The sequence below is a fragment of the Somniosus microcephalus genome, chromosome 18 (genome assembly GCF_052327205.1).
Source record: "Somniosus microcephalus isolate GS21.2 chromosome 18, FLI_Smic_1.0, whole genome shotgun sequence".
NCBI lineage: Eukaryota > Metazoa > Chordata > Chondrichthyes > Squaliformes > Somniosidae > Somniosus > Somniosus microcephalus.
Window position 1 is genome coordinate 73856916 of NC_141004.1, and position 26888 is coordinate 73883803.

Here is a 26888-nt window from a genome sequence, read left to right on the forward strand (position 1 = left end):
ATTTGCATACAGCGAGGTCCCACAAACAGCAATGTGATAATGAGCAGACCAACTGATTTAGTGATGTTGGTTGAGGGATCAATATTGGCCAGGAGACCAGGGAGAACTCCCCTGCTCTTCTTCGAATAGTGCCTTAGGATCTTTTATGTCCACCAGAGAGAGCAGGCCTCGTTTTAACGTCTCATCCAAAAGACGGCACCTCCGACAGTGCAGCACTCCCTCAGTACTGCACTGCAGTGTCAGCCTGGATTTGTGCTCAAGTCTCATGGAGTGGGACTTGAACCCACAACCTTCTCAGTCAGAGGCGAGTGTGATACCAACTGAGCTGACACCACGGCACCCTCTGCACTGCCGACATCCACGTCTAATTTCAGCACATTTGTTTTGACCATATTTCAACACATATTCACAGACAATATTTATAAGTATTATATATCTGCATACCGACAATCTGGATGTCAAGGACCACTTCATCCACCAGGGTGTTTATCTGGACAGCTAGCTTGTACTTGCCCGAGTCCTGCCTCTCCACGTTCCTGATGAATACGATCGTGTCCATGGAGCTATTACGGATATTGACACGTGTCGTGTCCACAGGCTTCTCATCCTTGGTCCAGGTAATGGTAGGTTTAGGATTGCCCTAAGCACGTTAGAGAAGAAACCTTCCTTTAGTGAGGGAGATGAATAAAACTCAAGCCGCCGTGAATGGGATGGTTACTACTTGTTCACTCATATCACTTTGTAAAGGAGCTGTGATCAGAGAATTGTCACCACTAGTCCCAGGAAAACTGATCAGCCTCATTTCATGAATAAGATAAGCTATATAGGCCAGCAGGTTGACCCACTCCTTGAACCCCCGCCACACTGACCCACTCCCTGACCCCCCACCACACTGATCCACTCCCTGACCCCCCGCCACACTGACCCACTCCCTGACCGCCCGCCACACTGACCCACTCCATGACACCCCGCCACACTGACCCACTCCCTGACCCCCGCCACTGACCCACTCCCTGACCCCCCGCCACACTGACCCACTCCTTGACCCCCGCCACACTGACCCACTCCCTGACCCCCCGCCACACTGACCCACTCCCTGAGCCCCCGCCACACTGACCCACTCCCTGACCCCACCCCTGCCACACTGAACCACTCCTTGACCCCCCGCCACGCTGACCCACTCCTTGACCCCCGCCACACTGACCCACTCCCTGACCCCCCGCCACACTGACCCACTCCCTGACCCCCGCCACACTGACCCACTCCCTGACCCCCGCCACACTGACCCACTCTCCGACCCCCGAAACACTGACCCACCCCCTGACCCCCCGCCACACTGACCCACTCCCTGACCCCACCCCTGCCACACTGGCCCACTCCTTGACCCACCGCCACACTGACCCACTCCTTGACCCCCGCCACACTGACCCACTCCCTGACCCCCGCCACACTGACCCACTCCATGACACCCCGCCACACTGACCCACTCCTTCACCCACCGCCACATTGACCCACTCCTTGACCCCCGCCACACTGACCCACTCCTTGACCCCCGCCACACTGACCCACTCCATGACCCCTGCCACACTGACCCACTCCTTGACCCCCGCCACACTGACCCACTCCTTGACCCCCGCCACACTGACCCACTCCTTGACCCCACCCCCGCCACACTGACCCACTCCCTGGCCCCCGCCACACTGACCTACTCCCTGACCCCCGCCACACTGACCCACTCCCTGACCCCCCGCCACACTGACCCTCTCCATGACCCCCCGCCACCCTGACCCACTCCCTGACCCCCCGCCACACTGACCCACTCCCTGACCCCCGCCACACTGACCCACTCCCTGACCCCCCGCCACACTGACCCTCTCCTTGACCCCCGCCACACTGACCCACTCCCTGACCCCCGCCACACTGACCCACTCCCTGACCCCCGCCACACTGACCCACTCCCTGACCCCCCGCCACACTGACCCTCTCCTTGACCCCCGCCACACTGACCCACTCCCTGACAACCGCCACACTGACCCACTCCCTGAACCCCGCCACACTGACCCACTCCCTGACCCCACCCCCACCACCCTGACCCACTCCCTGACCCCCGCCACACTGACCCACTCCCTGACCCCCCGCCACACTGACCCACTCCTTGACCCCCCGCCACACTGACACACTCCCTGACCCCCCGCCACACTGACCCACTCCTTGACCCCCGCCACACTGACCCACTCCCTGACCCCACCCCTGCCACACTGACCCACTCCTTGACCCCCCGCCACACTGGCCCACTCCCTGACCCCCCGCCACACTGACCCACTCCCTGACCCCCCGCCACACTGACCCACTCCCTGACCCCCCGCCACACTGACCCACTCCCTGACCCCCGCCACACTGACCCACTCCTTGACCCCCGCCACACTGACCCACTCCCTGACCCCCCGCCACACTGACCCACTCCCTGACCCCACCCCCGCCACACTGACCCACTCCCTGACCCCCGCCACACTGACCCACTCTCTGACCCCCGCCACACTGACCCTCTCCATGACCCCCCGCCACACTGACCCACTCCCTGACCCCACCCCCGCCACACTGACCCACTCCTTGACCCCCGCCACACTGACCCACTCCTTGACCCCACCCCCGCCACACTGACCCACTCCTTGACCCCCCGCCACCCTGACCCACTCCTTGACCCCACCCCCGCCACACTGACCCACTCCCTGACCCCCGCCACGCTGACCCACTCCCTGACCCCCGGCACACTGACCCACTCCCTGACCCCCCGCCACACTGACCCACTCCTTGACCCCCCGCCACACTGACCCTCTCCATGACCCCCCGCCACACTGACCCACTCCCTGACCCCCCGCCACACTGACCCACTCCCTGACCCCCCGCCACACTGACCCACTCCCTGACCCCCGACACACTGACCCACTCCCTGACCCCCCGCCACACTGACCCACTCCCTGACCCCACCCCGCCACACTGACCCACTCCCTGGCCCCCCGCCACACTGACCCACTCCCTGACCCCACCCCCACCACACTGACCCACTCCCTGACCCCCCGCCACACTGACCCACTCCCTGACCCCCCGCCACACTGACCCACTCCCTGACCCCCCCGCCACACTGACCCACTCCCTGACCCCCGCCACTGACCCACTCCCTGACCCCCGCCACACTGACCCACTCCCTGACCCCCGCTACACTGACCCACTCCATGACACCCCGCCACACTGACCCACTCCTTGACCCACCGCCACACTGACCCACTCCTTGACCCCCGCCACACTGACCCACTCCTTGACCCCCGCCACACTGACCCACTCCTTGACCCCCGCCACACTGACCCACTCCTTGACCCCCGCCACACTGACCCACTCCTTGACCCCCGCCACACTGACCCACTCCTTGACCCCTGCCACACTGACCCACTCCTTGACCCCACCCCCGCCACACTGACCCACTCCCTGACCCCCCGCCACACTGACCCACTCCCTGACACCCCGCCACACTGACCCACTCCCTGACCCCCCACCACACTGACCCACTCCCTGACCCCCCGCCACACTGACCCACTCCTTGACCCCCGCCACACTGACCCTCTCCTTGACCCCCGCCACACTGACCCACTCCCTGACCCCCGCCACACTGACCCACTCCCTGACCCCCCGCCACACTGACCCACTCCCTGACCCCCACCACACTGACCCACTCCCTGACCCCACCCCCGCCACACTGACCCACTCCCTGACCCCCCGCCACACTGACCCACTCCCTGACCCCCCGCCACACTGACCCACTCCCTGACCCCCCCGCCACACTGACCCACTCCCTGGCCCCCCGCCACACTGACCCACTCCTTGACCCCCGCCACACTGACCCACTCCTTGACCCCCCACCACACTGACCCACTCCCTGACCCCCGCCACACTGACACACTCCCTGACCCCCCGCCACACTGACCCACTCCCTGACCCCCGCCACACTGACACACTTCTTGACCCCCCGCCACACTGACACACTCCCTGACCCCCGCCACACTGACCCACTCAATTCACAATTCACAATTCAAATCGCTTTATTGGCATGATAAGTTACATCTTATGTTGCCAAAGCATCAAAATACATTTATGGTTTAGCACATAAACGCAGTTCTATTCATACAGTGTATAAGCAGGTATATCCCTGAGTGTATAAATATACATTCGCATTGTTTATATATATTCTTTTCTTAGTTTACTGGTTGTCCCTCTGTTCATGGCAAGCTGTAACATAGTGTGCCGCCAGTGTTATACAGCTTCTATCCTCTCCCAGTAGGAATGGGAGTTTTTGGTTGTCATTCAGATTTCTGAAATCAGGGCATATTTGTGAGAATTTTTGGTAGAAATTCTCCCTGATGCCTTGATATTTTCCACAAGCTGTGAGGAAGTGCATCTCTGTCTCCACCACTCCCTGACTGCAGTGAGAGCATATCCTGTCCTCTCTTGGCAGCCTGGTCTGCCTGTGTCTGCCTTTTTCGATCGCTAGGCTATGTTCGCTAAGTCTGTACCTTGTCAAGGTTCTTCTCAGTTTGTTATCCTTTACCATGGTCAGGTAATCAGCTATGTTGTATTGTCTGTTTAGGGCCAAGTAGCAATTGAGTTTGCTTTGGGTTTTTGTTGTTTCTGCCCAATATGTCAGATATTTTTCCTTTTGCTTAGCGACGATTGTGTTGGGTTGAATTCTTTGTGTTACCCTGTCACTGTCCTGGGGCTGGTTATTGTTAGTATTGTTAGTAGTTACTTCACTGAGTCCCAGGACTAGTTGACTGAGGGTATTCTTCTTTATGGTCAGCTCTTGGCATTTCAGGGCGTCGTAGTGATAGCATTGGGGATTGCTCATTTGTAGGTGATTCCAAAATTTGGTGGCTCTTTTTTGATAGTGATTATTAATGGATATTGGCCTAGTGCCGCCCTGCATGCATTGTTTACTGGTTTCCTTTGAGTCCGGAGGATACTTTTCCAGAATTCTGCATGTAGGATCTCAATTGGGTGTTTGTCCCATTTTGCAAATTCTTGTTGAGTTAGCGGTCCCCATACCTCACTGCCATAGAGTGCAATTGGTTCAATTACTGATTTGAAAATTTTGAGCCAAATGCGAATTGGGATTTCTATTTGGATTGATTTTTTGATGGCATAGAAAGCCCTTCTTGCTTTCTCTTTCAGTTCATTCACAGCCAGTTTGAAGTTTCCCGTAGAACTGATTTTTAAGCCCAAGTATGTGTAGTTAGTGGTTTGTTCAATTTTGGTTGTTCCTACTGTGAAATTTATTTTGGGTCCCTGATGTTTGGATCTTTGCTGGAACACAAGGACTTTGGTTTTTTGGGGATTTATTGTCAGGGCCCAAGTCTGGCAGTACGACTCCAGCAGGTCCAGGTTTTGCTGTAGCCCCTCTTTAGTAGGTGACAGCAGAACCAGGTCGTCTGCATAGAGGAGGAATTTAACCTTGGATTCATATAGGGTGAGGCCGGGTGCTGTAGATTGTTCAAGGAGTTTTGCCAATCCATTTATGTAAATATTAAAGAGTGTCGGTGAGATTGGCGAGCCCTGCGTCACCCCCCGCCCCTGTGGGAAGTATTTTGTTTGTTTGTCTCCAATTTTAACTGCACATTTGTTGTTTGTATACATTGATTTAATTACATCATATGTTTTCCCTCCTACCCCACTTTCGATAAGTTTCAGGAATAAACCGTCATGCCAGATGGAGTCGAAAGCCTTCTGGAAATCTACAAAGCATGCGTAGATTTTGCTTTTGTTATGGTGAACGTGTTTGTCAATTAGGGTCTGTAGGGTGAAGATATGATCGGATGTTCTATAGTTTGGCAGGAATCCAATTTGGCTTTTACTCAAGACATTGTGCTCCTCAAGGAAGTTTATAAGTCTTTTGTTTATGATGCTACAGAATACCTTCCCCAGGTTACTGTTTACACAGATGCCTCGATAGTTGTTTGGGTCGATTTTGTCCCCACTTTTGTATATGGGCGTTATGAGTCCTTTGTTCCAGATATCAGGGAAATAACCGACACTCAGAACCAAGTTGAAGAGTTTTAGGATAGCCAGTTTCATTTTGTTGTCTGTGTGTTTAATCATCTCGTTTAGTATGCCGTCTGTCCCGCAGGCTTTTCCTGGTCGCAGGTCCTTGAGTTTTTCAAGAAGTTCTTTTTCTGTTATTATGGCGTCCAGCGGGTTTTGGTTATCTTTTATGGCCATTTCTAGCTTTTCCAGTTTTTTGCATATTTGGTGTTGCTCTGGTCTTAGTGTGTTTTTCTGGTATAATTTTTCAAAGTGGTTTACCCATGTGTCCCCATTTTGAATGGCCAAATCGTCGTGTTGTTTTTTGTGCAGTGTTTTCAAGTTTTCCCAGAAACAATTGGAATCAATGGATTCCTCCATGGAGCTGAGTGTATTCTTAATATATTGCTCTTTTTTGGTTCTGAGTGTGTTTCTGTATTGTGTTAGTGTCTGACAATAAGTAAGGCGTAGTTCCTCGTTTTCTGGATGTCTGTGTTTTTGGTTTGATATTTTTCTAAGTTTTTTCCTCATGTTATGGCAATCTCGGTCAAACCATTTTTCATAGTTTTTTGTTTTGGGTTTGTTCTTGCGAGCTTTCAAGTTTGCATTTGTTGCCAAATTATCAAAAATATTGTTTAGTTTACTAGCTGCCCGGTTTACGCCTTCTTTATTGTGAGTGTATATGTTATCCAGAAAGGTGTCTAAGAGAGCTTGAGTTGATGCATTGCTAATTGTTTTCTGGTATTTTTCCGTGTCGTTTTTGGCCCATCTGTACGATTTTTTGGTGTTGTACAGTTTACTGGGTTGTGTTTCTATGTTGTTTGTTTCTGTCTTTTTGAGGAACGTAGTAATTTGACTGTGATCTGACAGTGTTGTTTGTGGTTTGACTGTGAATGCTCTGAAAGAGGATGGGTCTAAGTCTGTAATCATATAGTCTACTGTGCTGCAGCCAAGAGGTGAGCAATAGGTCGATCTTCCTAGGAGGTCTCCTATGAACCTACCATTGACAATGTACAGACCCAGGTTTCGACAGAGCTGTAGTAGCTGTTTTCCGTTGGTATTTGACTGCTTGTCGCGGTTATGCCTGTATGGAAGGGAAGGGATGTCAAAGTGGTTATTCCCGAAAACGTAATTGTTTCCCTGATTATTGGTGAAGTCTGGTTCTTCGCCCGTTCTTGAATTGAGGTCCCCACAGATCAACACGTTCCCCTGGGCCTGGTATTGGATAATTTCCCCCTCCATGTTGGAGAAGGTGTCCTCTTTAAAGTACGGGGAATCGATTGGAGGGATATAAAGTGCGCAAATGTAAACATCTTGGGTGTTTGAGATAATCTCCCTCTCAAGTTTGAGCCACATATGGTTTTCGCCCTATTTTATAAATTTGATGTAATTCTTAAGTTCTGTTTTAAACCAGATCAGTATGCCTCCGGAGTCTCTGCCTTGGGTTACACTTGGTAACCCTGACCCCCGCCACACTGACCCACCCCCTGACCCCCCGCCACACTGACCCACTCCCAGACCCCCCGCCACACTGACCCACTCCTTGACCCCCGCCACACTGACCCACTCCCTGACCCCACCCCTGCCACACTGACCCACTCCTTGACCCCCCGCCACACTGACCCACTCCCTGACCCCCCGCCACACTGACCCACTCCCTGACCCCCCGCCACACTGACCCACTCCCTGACCCCCCACCACACTGACCCTCTCCTTGACCCCCGCCACACTGACCCACTCCCTGACCCCCGCCACACTGACCCACTCCCTGACCCCCGCCACACTGACCCACTCCCTGACCCCCCGCTACATTGACCCTCTCCTTGACCCCCGCCACACTGACCCACTCCCTGACCCCCGCCACACTGACCCACTCCCTGACCCCCCGCCACACTGACCCACTCCCTGACCCCACCCCCGCCACCCTGACCCACTCCCTGACCCCCGCCACACTGACCCACTCCCTGACCCCCCGCCACACTGACCCACTCCTTGACCCCCCGCCACACTGACACACCCCCTGACCCCCCGCCACACTGACCCACTCCCTGACCCCCCGCCACACTGACCCACTCCGTGACCCCGCCACACTGACCCACTCCCTGACCCCACCACTGCCACACTGACCCACTCCTTGACCCCCCGCCAAACTGACCCACTCCCTGACCCCCCGCCACACTGACCCACTCCCTGACCCCCCGCCACACTGACCCACTCCCTGACCCCCGCCACACTGACCCACTCCCTGACCCCCCGCCACACTGACCCACTCCCTGACCCCCCGCCACACTGACCCACTCCCTGACCCCCGCCACACTGACCCACTCCCTGACCCCCGCCACACTGACCCACTCCTTGACCCCCGCCACACTGACCCACTCCCTGACCCCCCGCCACACTGACCCACTCCCTGACCCCACCCCCGCCACACTGACCCACTCCCTGACCCCTGCCACACTGACCCACTCTCTGACCCCCGCCACACTGACCCACTCCTTGACCCACCGCCACACTGACCCACGCCTTGACCCCCGCCACACTGACCCACTCCTTGACCCCCGCCACACTGACCCACTCCATGACCCCCGCCATACTGACCCACTCCTTGACCCCCGCCACACTGACCCACTCCTTGACCCCCGCCACACTGACCCACTCCTTGACCCCCGCCACACTGACCCACTCCCTGACCCCCGCCACACTGACCCACTCCCTCACCGCCCGCCACACTGGCCCTCTCCATGACCCCCCGCCACCCCGACCCACTCCCTGACCCCCGCCACACTGACCCACTCCCTGACCCCCGCCACACTGACCCACTCCCTGACCCCCCGCCACACTGACCCTCTGCTTGACCCCCGCCAAGCTAACCCACTCCCTGACCCCCGCCACACTGACCCACTCCCTGACCCCCGCCACACTGACCCACTCCCTGACCCCCCGCCACACTGACCCTCTCCTTGAACCCCGCCACACAGACCCACTCCCTGACCCCCGCCACACTGACCCACTCCCTGACCCCCCGCCACACTGACCCACTCCCTGACCCCACCCCCGCCACCCTGACCCACTCCCTGACCCCCGCCACACTGACCCACTCCCTGACCCCCCGCCACACTGACCCACTCCTTGACCCCCCGTCACACTGACACACCCCCTGACCCCCCGCCACACTGACCCACTCCCTGACCCCCCGCCACACTGACCCACTCCTTGACCCCCGCCACACTGACCCACTCCCTGACCCCACCCCTGCCACACTGACCCACTCCTTGACCCCCCGCCACACTGACCCACTCCCTGACCCCCCGCCACACTGACCCACTCCCTGACCCCCCGCCACACTGACCCACTCCCTGACCCCCGCCACACTGACCCACTCCCTGACCCCCCGCCACACTGACCCACTCCCTGACCCCCCGCCACACTGACCCACTCCCTGACCCCCGCCACACTGACCCACTCCCTGACCCCCGCCACACTGACCCACTCCTTCACCCCCGCCACACTGACCCACTCCCTGACCCCCCGCCACACTGACCCACTCCCTGACCCCACCCCCGCCACACTGACCCACTCCCTGACCCCCGCCACACTGACCCACTCTCTGACCCCCGCCACACTGACCCTCTCCATGACCCCCCGCCACACTGACCCACTCCCTGACCCCACCCCCGCCACACTGACCCACTCCTTGACCCCCGCCACACTGACCCACTCCTTGACCCCACCCCCGCCACACTGACCCTCTCCCTGACCCCCCGCCACCCTGACCCACTCCTTGACCCCACCCCCGCCACACTGACCCACTCCTTGACCCCCGCCACACTGACCCACTCCCTGACCCCCGCCACACTGACCCACTCCCTGACCCCCGCCACACTGACCCACTCCCTGACCCCCCGCCACACTGACCCACTCCTTGACCCCCCGCCACACTGACCCTCTCCATGACCCCCCGCCACACTGACCCACTCCCTGACCCCCCGCCACACTGACCCACTCCCTGACCCCCCGCCACACTGACCCACTCCCTAACCCCCGACACACTGACCCACTCCCTGACCCCCCGCCACACTGACCCACTCCCTGACCCCACCCCGCCACACTGACCCACTCCCTGACCCCCCGCCACACTGACCCACTCCCTGACCCCACCCCCACCACACTGACCCACTCCCTGACCCCCCACCACACTGACCCACTCCCTGACCCCCCGCCACACTGACCCACTCCCTGACCCCCCCGCCACACTGACCCACTCCCTGACCCCCGCCACTGACCCACTCCCTGACCCCCGCCACACTGACCCACTCCCTGACCCCCGCTACACTGACCCACTCAATGACACCCCGCCACACTGACCCACTCCTTGACCCACCGCCACACTGACCCACTCCTTGACCCCCGCCACACTGACCCACTCCTTGACCCCCGCCACACTGACCCACTCCTTGACCCCTGCCACACTGACCCACTCCTTGACTCCCGCCACACTGACCCACTCCTTGACCCCCGCCACCCTGACCCACTCCTTTACCCCCGCTACACTGACCCACTCCTTGACCCCACCCCCGCCACACTGACCCACTCCCTGACCCCCCGCCACACTGACCCACTCCCTGACACCCCGCCACACTGACCCACTCCCTGACCCCCCGCCACACTGACCCACTCCCTGACCCCCGACACACTGACCCACTCCCTGACCCCCGCCACACTGACCCTCTCCTTGACCCCCGCCACACTGACCCACTCCCTGACCCCCCGCCACACTGACCCACTCCCTGACCCCCCGCCACACTGACCCACTCCCTGACCCCACCCCGCCACACTGACCCACTCCCTGACCCCCCGCCACTGACCCACTCCCTGACCCCACCCCCGCCACAGTGACCCACTCCCTGACCCCCCGCCACACTGACCCACTCCCTGACCCCCCGCCACACTGACCCACTCCCTGACCCCCCCGCCACACTGACCCACTCCCTGACCCCCGCCACACTGACCCACTCCCTGACCCCCCGCCACACTGACCCACTCCCTGACCCCACCCCGCCACACTGACCCACTTCCTGACCCCCGCCACACTGACCCACTCCCTGACCCCCGCCACACTGACCCACTCCTTGACTCCCGCCACACTGACCCACTCCTTGACCCCCGCCACCCTGACCCACTCCTTGACCCCTGCCACACTGACCCACTCCTTGACTCCCGCCACACTGACCCACTCCTTGACCCCCGCCACCCTGACCCACTCCTTTACCCCCGCTACACTGACCCACTCCTTGACCCCACCCCCGCCACACTGACCCACTCCCTGACCCCCCGCCACACTGACCCACTCCCTGACACCCCGCCACACTGACCCACTCCCTGACCCCCCGCCACACTGACCCACTCCCTGACCCCCGACACACTGACCCACTCCCTGACCCCCGCCACACTGACCCACTCCCTGACCCCCCGCCACACTGACCCACTCCTTGACCCCCCGCCACACTGACCCTCTCCATGACCCCCCGCCACACTGACCCACTCCCTGACCCCCCGCCACACTGACCCACTCCCTGACCCCCCGCCACACTGACCCACTCCCTAACCCCCGACACACTGACCCACTCCCTGACCCCCCGCCACACTGACCCACTCCCTGACCCCACCCCGCCACACTGACCCACTCCCTGACCCCCCGCCACACTGACCCACTCCCTGACCCCACCCCCACCACACTGACCCACTCCCTGACCCCCCACCACACTGACCCACTCCCTGACCCCCCGCCACACTGACCCACTCCCTGACCCCCCCGCCACACTGACCCACTCCCTGACCCCCGCCACTGACCCACTCCCTGACCCCCGCCACACTGACCCACTCCCTGACCCCCGCTACACTGACCCACTCAATGACACCCCGCCACACTGACCCACTCCTTGACCCACCGCCACACTGACCCACTCCTTGACCCCCGCCACACTGACCCACTCCTTGACCCCCGCCACACTGACCCACTCCTTGACCCCTGCCACACTGACCCACTCCTTGACTCCCGCCACACTGACCCACTCCTTGACCCCCGCCACCCTGACCCACTCCTTTACCCCCGCTACACTGACCCACTCCTTGACCCCACCCCCGCCACACTGACCCACTCCCTGACCCCCCGCCACACTGACCCACTCCCTGACACCCCGCCACACTGACCCACTCCCTGACCCCCCGCCACACTGACCCACTCCCTGACCCCCGACACACTGACCCACTCCCTGACCCCCGCCACACTGACCCTCTCCTTGACCCCCGCCACACTGACCCACTCCCTGACCCCCCGCCACACTGACCCACTCCCTGACCCCCCGCCACACTGACCCACTCCCTGACCCCACCCCGCCACACTGACCCACTCCCTGACCCCCCGCCACTGACCCACTCCCTGACCCCACCCCCGCCACAGTGACCCACTCCCTGACCCCCCGCCACACTGACCCACTCCCTGACCCCCCGCCACACTGACCCACTCCCTGACCCCCCCGCCACACTGACCCACTCCCTGACCCCCGCCACACTGACCCACTCCCTGACCCCCCGCCACACTGACCCACTCCCTGACCCCACCCCGCCACACTGACCCACTTCCTGACCCCCGCCACACTGACCCACTCCCTGACCCCCGCCACACTGACCCACTCCCTGACCATCACAGGTAACAGGGCTTTCTCTTAAGATGGTACAGTAATGTGAATATGAGTACGGGTGCTGCTGGTGTTACTGGTTCTTTATCTTTCATCGGGTTGAGAAGCATAACAGATTAAAACAGCTTACTCTCATGAACACGCTCAGCACTTACACTGGAGGGCAGTCTGCAGTTTGATGTATTTCCATCTGCTCTATGCATTACATAGGATATACGGCCATTCAGCCCAACCAGTCCATGCCGGCGTTTATGCTCCACTCGAACCTCCTCCCGTCTTTCCTCATCTAAATCTATCAGCATAGCCCTCTATTCCCTTCTCCCTCATATGCTTGTCCAGCCTCCATTTAAAGAAGTTTCTTCTGAATTCCCTATTGTTGACTATCTTATATTGATGGCCTCTAGTTATGCTCTTCCCACAGTGGAAACACTCTCTCTGTATCCACTCTAGCAACATTTTTCATAATTTTAAAGACCTCTATTAGGTCACCCCTCAGCTGCCTTTTTTCAAGAGAAAAGAGTCCCAGCCTGTTCATCCTTTCCTGATATGTATACCCTCGCATTTCTGGTATCATCCTTGTAAATCTTCTCTGCACCCTCTCCAGTGCCTCTATATCCTTTTTATAATATGGCGACCAGAACTGTACACAGTATTCTAAGTGTGGTCTAACCAAGGTTCGATACAAGTTTAGCATAACTTCCCTACTTTTCAATTCTATCCCTCTAGAAATAAACCCTAGTGCTTGGTTTGCTTTTTTTATGTAAGAAGTCGCACAACACCAGGTTGTGTGACTTCTTACATTTGTCCACCCCAGTCCAACTCCGACATCTCCACACCATGCTTTTTTTATGGCCTTGCTAACCTGTGTCGCAACTTTTAGTGATTTGTGTATTTGTACTCCGAGATCCCTTTGTTCCTCTACCCCACCTAGACTCGCACCCTCCAAGTAACAAGTGACCTCCCTATTCTCCCTACTAAAATGTAATACCTCACATTTATCTGTGTTGAACTTCATTTGCCAATTATATGCCCATTCTGCAAGTTTATTAATGTCCTCCTGTAATATGGAGATGTGACAATAATCGTTCACCTGCCCACCTGTAATATCCTGCCTATTCTCACTGCCCATTACTGACCAGTCCACCTGACCTTGCCAGCCTACACACAGGGGATTCTAACTCTAATGAACACGAGTCACTATTACAACTTCATATTTACTACAGCAGGTCAGCAGAGAGAACTGCGCCAATATACTGGCGAAAAATAGTAAAAGCCGATTTGAAAAATTCTAAATTCAAGAATTTGTTGGTACAAATTGGTTGAACATTTTAACATTTTTTTAATGAGAGATGCCTGTGCCAGTTCCCAGGTCACATTCACTTTCAATTTATAAGGAATTCAATATTGCATCTTTGTATTTGGCACAGTTGGTCATTAATTGGGAAGAATACATTTTAAAATCTTTTATGCCAGCTTGGACATCAAAGCAAAAGTAAAGTTGTTCTACATGTTGGCCCAGGACTTGGTGTCGGGGGCTTGCCGCGCGTGCAAGCTCCCGATCTGCACTCACCCAGCGCGCTGACATCTGAAGCCCGGGCCTGCTTGCATTTCCTGTCACAGGCCTGGTTCAGATGTCAGCGCGCAGTGTTTACCTGATCCAGCGGTGTAGTTAGTGCGATGTGCCGGCTGGGATCAGGTGAGCACTGTACAGCCAATCAGGGGAGGGGAAGGTTCATTCATGAGTTTGAGAGTAAGAACTGTCAAACTCATGAAAACTACGGGGGCCCAAAACACTATTTAAACTTTTAAATAAACATTTAAAAAACATCCCAATCATTAAATTAAGTATAAATAAGTTTAAAAAAATAATTTAAACAATAATTTTTTTTTTTGAAAAAAATAAATTTTTAATAAAAAGGGTCTAAAACTAAACTTACCTTATTGTAGATTCTTTAAAATAATAAACCTGTGGAAAAAAAAATTCTAAATTACACTAAAAACACCACTTACCTGTCAAAATAAATATTTACGTGTGCTTTTTACAAGTGTAAAGACCGGAGGCCTTTAGACATGCGCAAATCCCCCAAAACAGAGGAAATCCAAGACGCACGTGCTGCCCCCTACAGCGCACGCGCTAGCCTCTTCACCTCTTGGGTTAGAGGAGAGGAAATGCCGGTTTTCAGCGCATGCGCTGTGCATGCTGAAAACCGGCATTTCCTCCGGCCAGACGCGTGAGTACCCCTTCCGTACTCACGCGTTTGGGGAGGAATTTCTGCCCCATTATGTGGTGCATTTTGTAAGTTACTGAACTGTTAGCATTTCAAAATTCTTATTGTCATGGAACAGATGGTGCCTTCAGTGCTTATAATTTTTAATCTGTTGATTCATTCTTGCTTCTGTGTAAGCTTACTTCTTTATAAAGTGAATTAGCAGATTTAGCCTGAATTATATTGTCTGCCCGTATTTCCGATGCAAACTCCAGTGGTAAAAGGGTTCAGTGTTCACCTTGGGTCCACTATTCCAGATGTTTTGGACATAAGACCAAGTTCTTGTTCATAGGTAATGCAGGCTTGCCAATGAAAACTCTTTTTTACAAAGATTATTAATGCTACTACATCTTTGACCCAAGAGTCCATTAAGACACCTTGCCAATCTGAGCTGGTGCTGACTATTATTCATCTGATGTCAATCAATCCATGCAGGGTGTGCTATGGAGTCAACACAAGGATTCATCACCTCATAGCCCTAGTTACTCACCTGGAAAGGTACAGACAGGTTTAAAGTCTGCCCACCTTTCCTAATAATGGTCCCCCTCAGGTTGCGAGGCAAACGAATTTTGGGAGCATCTGCAAGAAAGAGCAAAACACTCAATAAAGACTGAAACTCAGAATCTAAAAGGAAGACTTGCATTTATACAACGCTTTTCACGACCTTCGGCTCCCGACCTCATTACAGCCTTGGTCCAAACATGGGCAGCCTTGACATCAAGGCAGCATTTGACCGAGTGTGGCATCAAGGAGCCCTAGTAAAATTGAAGTCAATGGGAATCAGGGGGAAAATTCTCCACTGGCTGGAGAGTACCTAAAACAAAGGAAGAAGGTTGTGGTGGTTGGAGGTCAATCATCACAGCCCCAGGACATTGCTGCAGGAGTTCCTCAGGGCAGTGTCCTCGGCCCAACCATCTTCAGCTGCTTCATCAATGACCTTCCCTCCATCATACGGTCAGAAATGGGGATGTTTGCTGATGATTGCACAGTGTTCAGTGCCATTCGCAACTCCTCAGATAATGAAGCAGTCCATGTCCAATATTCCCTCTAATTTTTTTGGCCCGCACGCCCCTTTAACGGGCTGCGCAGGCCATTCAAAATTCCGCGCATGGGCAGTATTTCTATTTAAAAGAAAGGCTCACCGGCTGCGCAGGACCTTCAGAGCGTTGTGCGGCCACAATGCCGCGCAGCTTAAAGGGAACCTTGTCCGTGCCCGCATGCAGCAAGACCTGGACAACACTCAGGCTCGGGCTGATGAGTGGCAAGTAACATTTGCGCTGCACAAGTGCCAGGCAATGACTATCTCCAATAAGAGAGAGTCTAACCACCGCCCCATGACATTCAACGGCATTACCATCGCCGAATCCTCCACCATCAACATCCTGGGGGTCACCATTGACCAGAAACTCAACTGGACCAGCCACATAAATACTGTGGCTATGTCACTGAATGCTATTTATGTCACTGAATGGTAATGTGTGTCACTGAATGGTAATGTATGGCATTGATGGTAATATATGGCACTTGATGGTAATGTATGGCACTTGATGGTAAAGTATGGCACTTGATGGTAATGTATGGCACTGAATGGTAATGTATGGCACTTGATGGTAATGTATGGCACTTGATGGTAATGTATGGCACTGAATGGTAATGTATGGCACTTGATGGTAATGTATGGCACTGAATGGTAATGTATGGCACTTGATGGTAATGTATGGCACTGAATGGTAATGTATGGCACTTGATGGTAATGTATGGCACTTGATGGTAATGTATGGCACTTGATGGTAATGTATGGCATTGATGGTAATGTATGGCACTGAATGGTAATGTATGGCACTGAATGGTAATGTATGGCACTTGATGGTAATGTATGGCACTTGATGGTAATGGGTACTGTACATAATTCAGAAGGAGTCCTTTGCAAAACAACATGAAGTTCTACACTGAATATTTAATCTTTGATTGTCCAGATGTCTTTTTGGACAGCTGAGATTACATGTTCTCCCTGACTCAGGAATCTGTCGAGGAATTTTCCTTCATACCAACACTTGTCACTATCAGTCTGCTGGGAATGGGGAAATGTGACACCTCCCAGTCCCTCTGCTTTAGGAATGTTTTTAGCCAAATGCTCTAATTCAATTGCTAGTTAACTCTTCACTTACCGATGGGCTGCTTGATTAGCACTGCCTCTGGGAGGACAGCAGTGCCGGTGCCACCGTTACCGTGAACTGCTTTAACCCGAGCCTGCACCTTGTCTCCTTCGGTTAGATTTTTAATCACCAGGACAGTTTTTGTGGTAAGTTCATTGTTAGCAGCGACCCAGGTTTGAGCTTAGAGAAAAAAATATAGGAATCAAAATGCGTCACTTCAGCTGTGCGTCAGAGGCTGAGGTTGGAAAGTAAAGTTCAGATACATTAGTGAAGCCTCCAAGCCTCGTGTGTTTAAGGGTGTATGAACATATTCAGGGGATCGGCAACAGCAGCAACTAATGGTTACACATGGGCAGATTTCAGTCACAGACTACAGGTAATCGCTATATACACAGTCACAGACTACAGGTAATCACTATATACACAGTCACAGACTACAGGTAATCGCTATATACACAGTCACAGACTACAGGTAATCACTATATACACAGTCACAGACTACAGGTAATCACTATATATACAGTCACAGACTACAGGTAATCGCTATATACACAGTCACAGACTACAGGTAATCGCTATATACACAGTCACAGACTACAGGTAATCGCTATATACACAGTCACAGACAACAGGTAATCGCTATATACACAGTCACAGACTACAGGTAATCGCTATATACACAGTCACAGACAACAGGTAATCGCTATATACACAGTCACAGACTATAGGTAATCGCTATATACACAGTCACAGACAACAGGTAATCGCTATATACACAGTCACAGACTACAGGTAATCACTATATACACAGTCACAGACAACAGGTAATCGCTATATACACAGTCACAGACTACAGGTAATCGCTATATACACAGTCACAGACAACAGGTAATCGCTATATACACAGTCACAGACTATAGGTAATCGCTATATACACAGTCACAGACTACAGGGACTCACTATATACACAGTCACAGACTACAGGTAATCGCTATATACACAGTCACAGACTATAGGGACTCACTATATACACAGTCACAGACTACAGGTAATCGCTATATATACAGTCACAGACTACAGGTAATCGCTATATATACAGTCACAGACTACAGGTAATTGCTATATACACAGTCACAGACTACAGGAACTCACTATATACAGTCACAGACTACAGGTAATCGTTATATATACCGTCACAGACTACAGGTAATCGCTATATATACACAGTCAAAGACTACAGGAACTCACTATATACAGTCACAGACTACAGGTAATCGCTATATATACACAGTCACAGACTACAGGTAATCACTATATATACAGTCACAGACTACAGGTAATCGCTATATACACAGTCACAGACTACAGGAACTCACTATATACAGTCACAGACTACAGGAACTCACTATATACAGTCACAGACTACAGGTAATCGCTATATATCCACAGTCACAGACTACAGGTAATCGCTATATATACAGTCACAGACTACAGGTAATCGCTATATATACAGTCACAGACTACAGGTAATCGCTATATATACAGTCACAGACTACAGGTAATCGCTATATACACAGTCACAGACTACAGGGACTCACTATATACAGTCACAGACTACAGGAACTCACTATATACAGTCACAGACTACAGGTAATCGCTATATATCCACAGTCACAGACTACAGGTAATCGCTATATTTACAGTCACAGGCTACAGGTAATCGCTATATATACAGTCACAGACTACAGGTAATCGCTATATATACAGTCACAGACTACAGGTAATCACTATATACACAGTCACAGACTACAGGGACTCACTATATACACAGTCACAGACTACAGGTAATCGCTATATACACAGTCACAGACTACAGGAACTCACTATATACAGTCACAGACTACAGGTAATCGCTATATATACAGTCACAGACTACAGGTAATCGCTATATATACACAGGCACAGACTACAGGAACTCACTATATACAGTCACAGACTACAGGTAATCGCAATATATACAGTCACAGACTACAGGTAATCGCTATATATACACAGTCACAGACTACAGGAACTCACTATATACAGTCACAGACTACAGGTAACCGCTATATATACAGTCACAGACTACAGGTAATCGCTATATATACACAGTCACAGACTACAGGAACTCACTATATACAGTCACAGACTGGAGACAGGTACTTAGGAAGATAGGAACAGGAATGGGCCATTCAGCATCTCGAGCCTGATCCGCCATTCAATTAGATTACGGCTGATCTACATCTTAACTCCATCTACTGACCTTGGTTCCGTAACCCTTAATACCCTTGCCTAACAAAAATATAGCGATCTCAGTCTTCGAATTTAAATTGAGCCCCAGCCCAACAGGCTCTTGAGGGGAGATTTCCAGATTTCCACTACCCTTTGTGTGAAAATGTGGTTCTGATATCACATCTGAATCGCCTAGCACTAATTTTAAGGTTTTGCCCCTTGTTCTGGACTTCCCCCACCAGAGGAAATAGTTTCTCTTTATCTACCCTATCAACTCCTTTAATCATCTTAAACACCTCAATTATATCACCCCTTAATCTTCTAAACTCGAGGGAATACAAGCCTAGTCTGTGCAACCTGTCCTCATAATTTAACCCTTTCAGCCCCGGTATAATTCTGGTGAATCTGCGCTGCTCCCTCTCCAAGGCCAGTCTATCCTTCCTGAGGTGCGGGGCCCAGAACTGAACCCAGTGTCCAGATGGGGTCTGACCAAGGCTCTGAACAGCTGGAACATCACTTCCACCCCTTTGTATTCCAGTCCTCTTGAGATAAAGACCAACATTCCATTAGCTTTTTAATTATTTTTTTGTACCTGATCACTAGCGTTTAGTGATTTCTGTACTTGGACCCTTAAATCTCTCGGCTCCTTCACAGTTCCCAGCTTCTCGCCATTTAGAAAATACTCTGATCTATCTTTCTTATGTCGAAAGTGGATGACCTCATAATTTCCTACATTGAACTCCATCTGCCACAGTTTTGTACATTCACTTCAATGTCCCTTTGCAACTTTCTGCTCCCATCTACACTATTTACTACACCGGATTACATCGGATATACGACACAGAAACAGGCCATTCAGACCAACCAGTCCATGCCGGCGTTTATGCTCCACTCGAGCCTCCTCCCGTCTTTCCTCATCTAACTCTATCAGCGTAACCCTCTATTCCCTTCTCCCTCATATGCTTGTCCAGCCTCCCCTTAAATGCATCGATACTATTCGCTTCAACCACTCCCTGTGGTAGCGAGCTCCACATTCTCACCATTCTCTGGGTAAAGCATTTCTTCTGAATTCCTTATTGGATTTCTTGGTGACTATCTTATATTGATGACCTCTAGTTATGCTCTTCCCCACAAGGGAAAACATTCTCTCTGTATCCACTCTATCAACATTTTTCATAATTTTAAAGACCTCTATTCGGTCACCCCTCAGCCTTCTTTTTTCAAGAGAAAAGAGTCCCAGCCTGTTCATCCTTTCCTGATATGTATACTCTCGCATTTCTGGTATCATCCTTGTAAATCTTCCCTGCACCCTCTGCAGTGCCTCTATATCCTTTTTATAATATGGTGACCAGAACTGTACGCAGTACTCCAAGTGTGGTCTAACCAAGGTTCAACACAGGTTTAGCATAACTTCCCTACTTTTCAATTCAATACCTCTAGAAATAAACCCTGGTGCTTGGTTTGCTTTTTTATGGCCTTGCTAACCTGTGTCACAACTTTTAGTGATTTGTGTATTTGTACTCCGAGATCCCTTTCCTCCTCTACCCCACCCAGACTCGCACCCTCCAAGTGATAAGTGACCTCCCTATTCTTCCTACCAAAATGTAATACCTCACATTTATCTGTGTTGAACTTCATTTGCCAATTATAGGCCCATTCTGCAAGTTTATTAATGTCCTCCTGTAATTTGTTGCAGTCCTCCTCAGTAATGTCTATTCCCCCTCAATTTGGTGTCATCCGCAAATTTAGAAATTGTGTTTTTGATTCCAAAGTCTAAATCGTTAATGTATATTGTGAACAGCAGTGGTCCCAGCACTGATCCTTGTGGAACACCACGACCCACCTTCTGCCGCCGTGAACAGCTACCTTAACCTAACTTGGTGACATCAGCTAACTTGGATACACGGCTCTCTATTCCTTCATCTAAGTCATTTATCAATATAGTCAAAAGTTGAGGCCCCAGTACAGATCCCTGCGGGACACCACTAGTCACATCCTGCCAATTTGAGTACCTACCCCTTTTCCAAAATTCCACAGATTCTAGAATGATTCCCGTGGATTGGAAGGTGGCAATTGTAACCCCACTATTTATGACAGGGAAATCGTGTTTGACTAATCTATTGGAATTTTTTGAGGGAGTAACTGGTAGAATAGATGGGGGAGAGCCAGTAGATGTGGTGTACCTGGACTTCCAAAAGGCCTTCGATAAGGTCCCACATAAAAGATTAGCATGGAAAATTGAGGCTCATGGGATAAAGGGGAAAGTTTTGGCGTGGATAGGGAACTGGCTGTCAGATAGAAAACAGAGAGTTGGAATAAACGGCTCATTTTCTGAATGGCAGGCAGTAACAAGTGGGGTACCACAGGGATCTGTCCTGGGCCCCCAGCTGTTCACAATTTACATTAATGACCTGGATCAGGGAGTCGGATGCAGCATTTCCAAATTTGCAGACGACACTAAACTAGGAGGGGGGGTGGGCTCAGAGGAAGTGCAAGGAGGCTTCAAGGGGATATAGACAGGCTAAGTGAGTGGGCAAGAACATGGCAAATGGAATATAATGTGAAGAAATGTGAAGTTATCCACTTTGGTAGGAAAAATAGAAAAGCAGTGTATTTTTTAAATGGTGAGAGATTGGGAAATGTTGGTGTTCAGAGGGACCTGGGTGTCCTTGTACACAAATCACAAAGTTAACATGCAGGTACAGCAAGCAATTAGGAAAGTAAATGGTATGTTGGCCGTTATTACAAGAGGATTTGAGTATAAGAGTAAAGATGTCTTACTGCAATTATATAGGGCCCTGGTGAGACCACACCTGGAGTATTGTGTACAGTTTTGGTCTCCTTACCTCAGGAAGGATATACTTGCCATAGAGGGAGTGCAATGAAGGTTCACCAGACTGGTTCCTGGGATGGGGGGACTGTCCTATGGAGGAAAGATTGAGTAGACTAGGCCTATATTCTCGAGAGTTTAGAAGAATGAGAGGTGATCTCATTGAAACATACAACATTCTTACAGGACTTGACAGGGTAGATGCAGGGAGGATGTTTCCCCCTAGCTGGGGAGTCTAGAACCAGGGGTCACAGTCTCTGAATAAGGGGTCAGTCATTTAGGACTGAAATGAGGAGAAATTTCTTCACTCAGAGGGCGGTGAATCTTTGGAATTCTCTACACCAGAGGGCTGTGGAGGCTCAGTCGTTGAGTATATTCAAGACAGAGATCGATAGATTTTTGAATATTAAGGGAATCAAGGGAAAGTGCAGGAAAGTGGAGATGAGGTAGAAGATCAGCCATGATCTTATTGAATGGTGGAGCAGGCTCGAGGGGCCGAATGGCCGACTCCTGCTCCTATTTCTGATGTTCTTATCCCCACTCTCTGTCTCCTAGCTCCTAACCAATTCTCTATCCATGTCAATAATTCCATGTGCTCTTATTTTTGTAAACAGTCTCTTATTTGGAACCTTATCGAAATCTTTCTGGAAATCCATATAAATAATATCCATAAATAACACTCCCTTATCTACCACGTTAGTTACGTCCTCAAAAAGTTCGACTAGGTTCGTAAGACATGATTACCCTTTACAAATCAGTGCTGGCTCTCTGGTCAGCTCATAGTTGTTCAAATGCTCGGCCACTCTGTCCCTAATAACAGATTCTAGTAACTTCCCCACAACTGACGTTAGACCAATAGGCCTATAATTTCCTCGTTTATCTCTCCTACCCTCAATCAATAATGGAATGATATTGGCAATTTTCCAATCCAAGGGGACAGTTCCTGAATCGAGAGAGTTTTGAAAGATCATGAATGGAGCATCTGCAATTTACTCTTTATACCCTGGGGTGGAAACCATCAGGTCCTGGGGATTTGTCTATCTTTAATCTCATTACTTTATCTATCACCATTTTTTTTACTTATATTAAATCTCGTTAGTTCCTGCCCTTGGTTTATTTTATTTTTCCTCATATCTCTGGTATTTTATCCTCATCCTCTACTGTGATGTCTGCCATTTCCTGATTTCCAATTACAATATCACCTGCATCTGTCTTTAAGGGGCCCACATTACCCTGAGTCACCATCTTTCTCTTAATATACTTGTAAAACCCTTTAGTGTTGTCCTTTATATCCCTGGCAAGCTTTTTCTCGTATTCCTTTTAGCAGCTCTTGCCACTTTCTTTATATCTCTTTGCTGTTCTTTCTATCTCTCCCAGTCCGCAGGATTTCTACAGTTCTTTGCCTTTGTATAAGCCCTTTCTTTTAGTTTTATACTATCTCTCACTTCCCTTGTTGACCCAGGTAGGTTTATTACACACGTAGAGCTCTTGCCCTTTAGGGGTACGTACAGGTCTTGTATCCAACCAAATACTACTTTGAACACCTCCCACTGTTCATCAGTAGTTTTATCCGTTAATAGTTCTGCCCAGTCTATTGTTGTCAGTTCCAGCCGGATCCCTACCTAAATTTAAAATCTTGGTTCGTGATTCACCCTTCTCCCTCAAACCTAATATCGGATTCTATCGTAATATGGTCACTGTGAGCTCGATGTTCCCTTACCGATAGATTGTTGACTAATTCAGGCTCATTACTCATCACTAAATCTAGTATGGCCTGTTCGCTTATTGCTTCACAACATATTGTTCCAGGAAACTGTCCTGAATACACTGAAGAAATTCACTGCCTTTGGGACTGGAGCTGTTCTGCTTCTCCCGGTCTGTGTGAAAATTAAAGTCTCCCATTACAACCACTCTGTTTCTGCAACAAGCTTCTCTGATCTCTGTGTTTCTGCATTCCACTACTTCATCTCTGCTACGAGGAGGTCTGTAGACAACTTCCACCAAAGTCTTGCACCCCATTCAATTCCTTAATTCTACCCAAAGCGTTTCTACTGCCTGCTGGGATTTCTAAAGCTGTAACAGTGTCCTTTATCAATATTGCTACTCCTCCCCCTTTTCAATTTCCCTGTCCTTTCTAAAGAACTATATCCTGCAATATTTATCTCCCAATCATGTCCAGCTTGTAGCCAGGTCTCAGTGATGGCCACTACCTTTAAGCTGAATTTGCGAACATACGAATTAGGGCAGGAGTCGACCACTCGGCTCCTCGAGCCTGCTCCACCATTCAATAAGATCATGGCTGCTCTGATTACTCCACATTCCCACCTACCCCCGATAACTTTTCACCCCCTTGCTTACCAAGAATCTAACTACCTCTGCCGCTTCCACCGCCCTCTGAGGAAGAGAGTTCCAAAGACTCGCGACCCTCTGAGAAAAAAATTCTCCCCATCTCTGTCTTAAATGGGTGACCCCTTATTTTTAAACAGTGACCCCTAGTTCTAGATTCTCCCACAAGAGGAAACATCCTCTCCACATCCACCCTGTCCAGACCCCTCAGGATCTTATGTTTCAATCCAGTCACCTCTTACTCTTCTAAACTCCAGCGGATACAAGCCTAGCCTGTCCAACCTTTCCTCATAAGACAACCCGCCCATTCCAGGTATTAGTCTAGTAAACCTTCTCTGAACTGCTTCCAGCGCATTTACATCCTTCCTTAAATAAGGAGACCAATACTGTACACAGTACTCCAGATGTGGTCTCACCAATGCCCTGTATAACTGAAGCATAACCTCCCTACTTTTGTATTCAATACTCCTCGCAACTATAACATTCTATTAGCTTTCCTAATTACTTGCTGTACTTGCACAGTAACCTTTTGCGATTCATGCACTAGGACACCCAGATCCCTCTGCATCTCAGAGCTCTGCAATCTCTCACCATTTAGATAATTTGTTTTTTTATTCTTCCTGCCAAAATGGACAACTTCACATTTTCCCACATTATACTCCATTTGGCAGATCTTTGCCCACTCGCTTAACCTATCTATATCCCTTTGTAGCCTCCTTATGTCCTCTTCACAATTTACTTTCCTACCTATCTTTGCGTCATCAGCAAATGTAGCAACCATACCTTCGGTCCCTTCATCCAAGTCATTTATATAAATTGTAAAAAGTTGAAGCCCCAGCACTGATTCCTGTGGCACACCACTCATTACATCTTGCCAACCAGAAAATGACCCATTTATGCCTACTCTCTGTTTCCTGTTAGCTAGCCAATCTTCTATCCATGCCAATATGTTACCCCCTACAACATGAGCTTTTATTTTCCGCAATAACCTTTGATGTGGCACCTTATCAAATGCTTTATGGAAATCTAAGTACAGTACATCCACCGGTTCCCCTTTATCCACAGCACATGTTACTTCCTCAAAGAACTCCAATAAATTGGTTAACCATGTTGACTCTGCCTGATTACCTTGAACTTTTCTAAGTGCCCTGCTGTAACATCTTTAATAATAGTTTCTAACATCTTCCCTATGACAGATGTTAAGCTAACTGGCCTGTAGTTTCCTGCTTTCTGTCTCCCTCCCTTTTTGAATAAAGGAGTTACATTCACTATTTTCCAATCTAATGGAACCTTCCCCGAATCTAGGGAATTTTGGAAAATTAAACCAACGCATCAACTATCTCACTGGCCACTTCTTTTAAGACCCTAGGATGAAGTCCATCAGGGCCCGGGGACTTGTCAGCCCGCAGCTCCAACAATTTGCTCAGTACCACTTCCCTGGTGATTATAATTTTCTTGAGTTCCTCCCTCCCTTCCATTTCCTGATTTACAGCTATTTCTGGGATGTTACTTGTATCCTCTATAGTGAAGACTGATGCAAAATACCTGTTCAATTCAACTGCCATCTCCTTATTTTCCATTATTAATTCCCCAGACTCACTTTTTATAGGACCAACGCTCACTTTGTTAACTCTTTTCTTTTTTAAAAATCTATAGAAACTCTTACTGTCTGTGTTTATATTTCTAGCTCGCTTTCTCTGGTACTCTCATTTTTCTCTCCTTATTAATCTTTTAGTCAATCTTTGCTGTTTTTTATATTCTGTCCAATCTTCTGACCTGCCACCCATCTTTGCACAATGATATGCTTTTTCTTTAAGTTTAATACTATCTTACATAGAAACATAGACGATAGGAGCAGGAGTAGGCCATTCGGCCCCTCGAGCCTGCTCCGCCATTCAATGGGATCATGGCTGATCATCCAAATTCAGTACCCTATCCCTGCCTTCTCCCCATATCCCTCGATCCCTTTAGCCTTAAGAAATATATCTAACTCCTTCTTGAATATATTTAATGAATTGGCCTCAACTGCCTTCTGTGGCAGAGAATTCCACAGGTTCACCACTCTCTGGGTGAAGAAATTCCTCCTCATCTCTGTCCTAAATGGTTTACCCATTATCCTTAGACTGTGACCCCTGGTTCTGGACTCCCCGGCCATCGGGAACATCCTTCCTGTATCTAGTCTGTCTAGTCATGTTAGAATTTTATAAGTTTCAATGAGATCCCCTCTCAGTCTTCTAAACTCCAGCGAATATAA

At 50.7% G+C, this 26888-nt stretch overlaps 1 protein-coding gene across 2 annotated transcripts in view; it reads right to left on the bottom strand.

Annotated features, from left to right (window-relative positions):
* LOC147105384 (myosin-binding protein H-like) overlaps positions 1-26888 on the bottom strand; it is a 96372-nt gene that overhangs the window by 60512 nt on the left and 8972 nt on the right. For both annotated transcript variants that reach the window (XR_015081747.1, XM_086011684.1), the window contains exons 3-5: positions 17200-17367; positions 15522-15610; positions 445-640 (exon numbers count right to left, since the gene is read on the bottom strand). Coding sequence is in view for 1 of the 2 variants with exons in the window: in XM_086011684.1 (XP_085867810.1) it covers positions 445-640; positions 15522-15610; positions 17200-17367 (453 nt within the window). In the remaining variant the exon portion in view is untranslated. The remainder of the gene's footprint in view (positions 1-444; positions 641-15521; positions 15611-17199; positions 17368-26888) is intronic.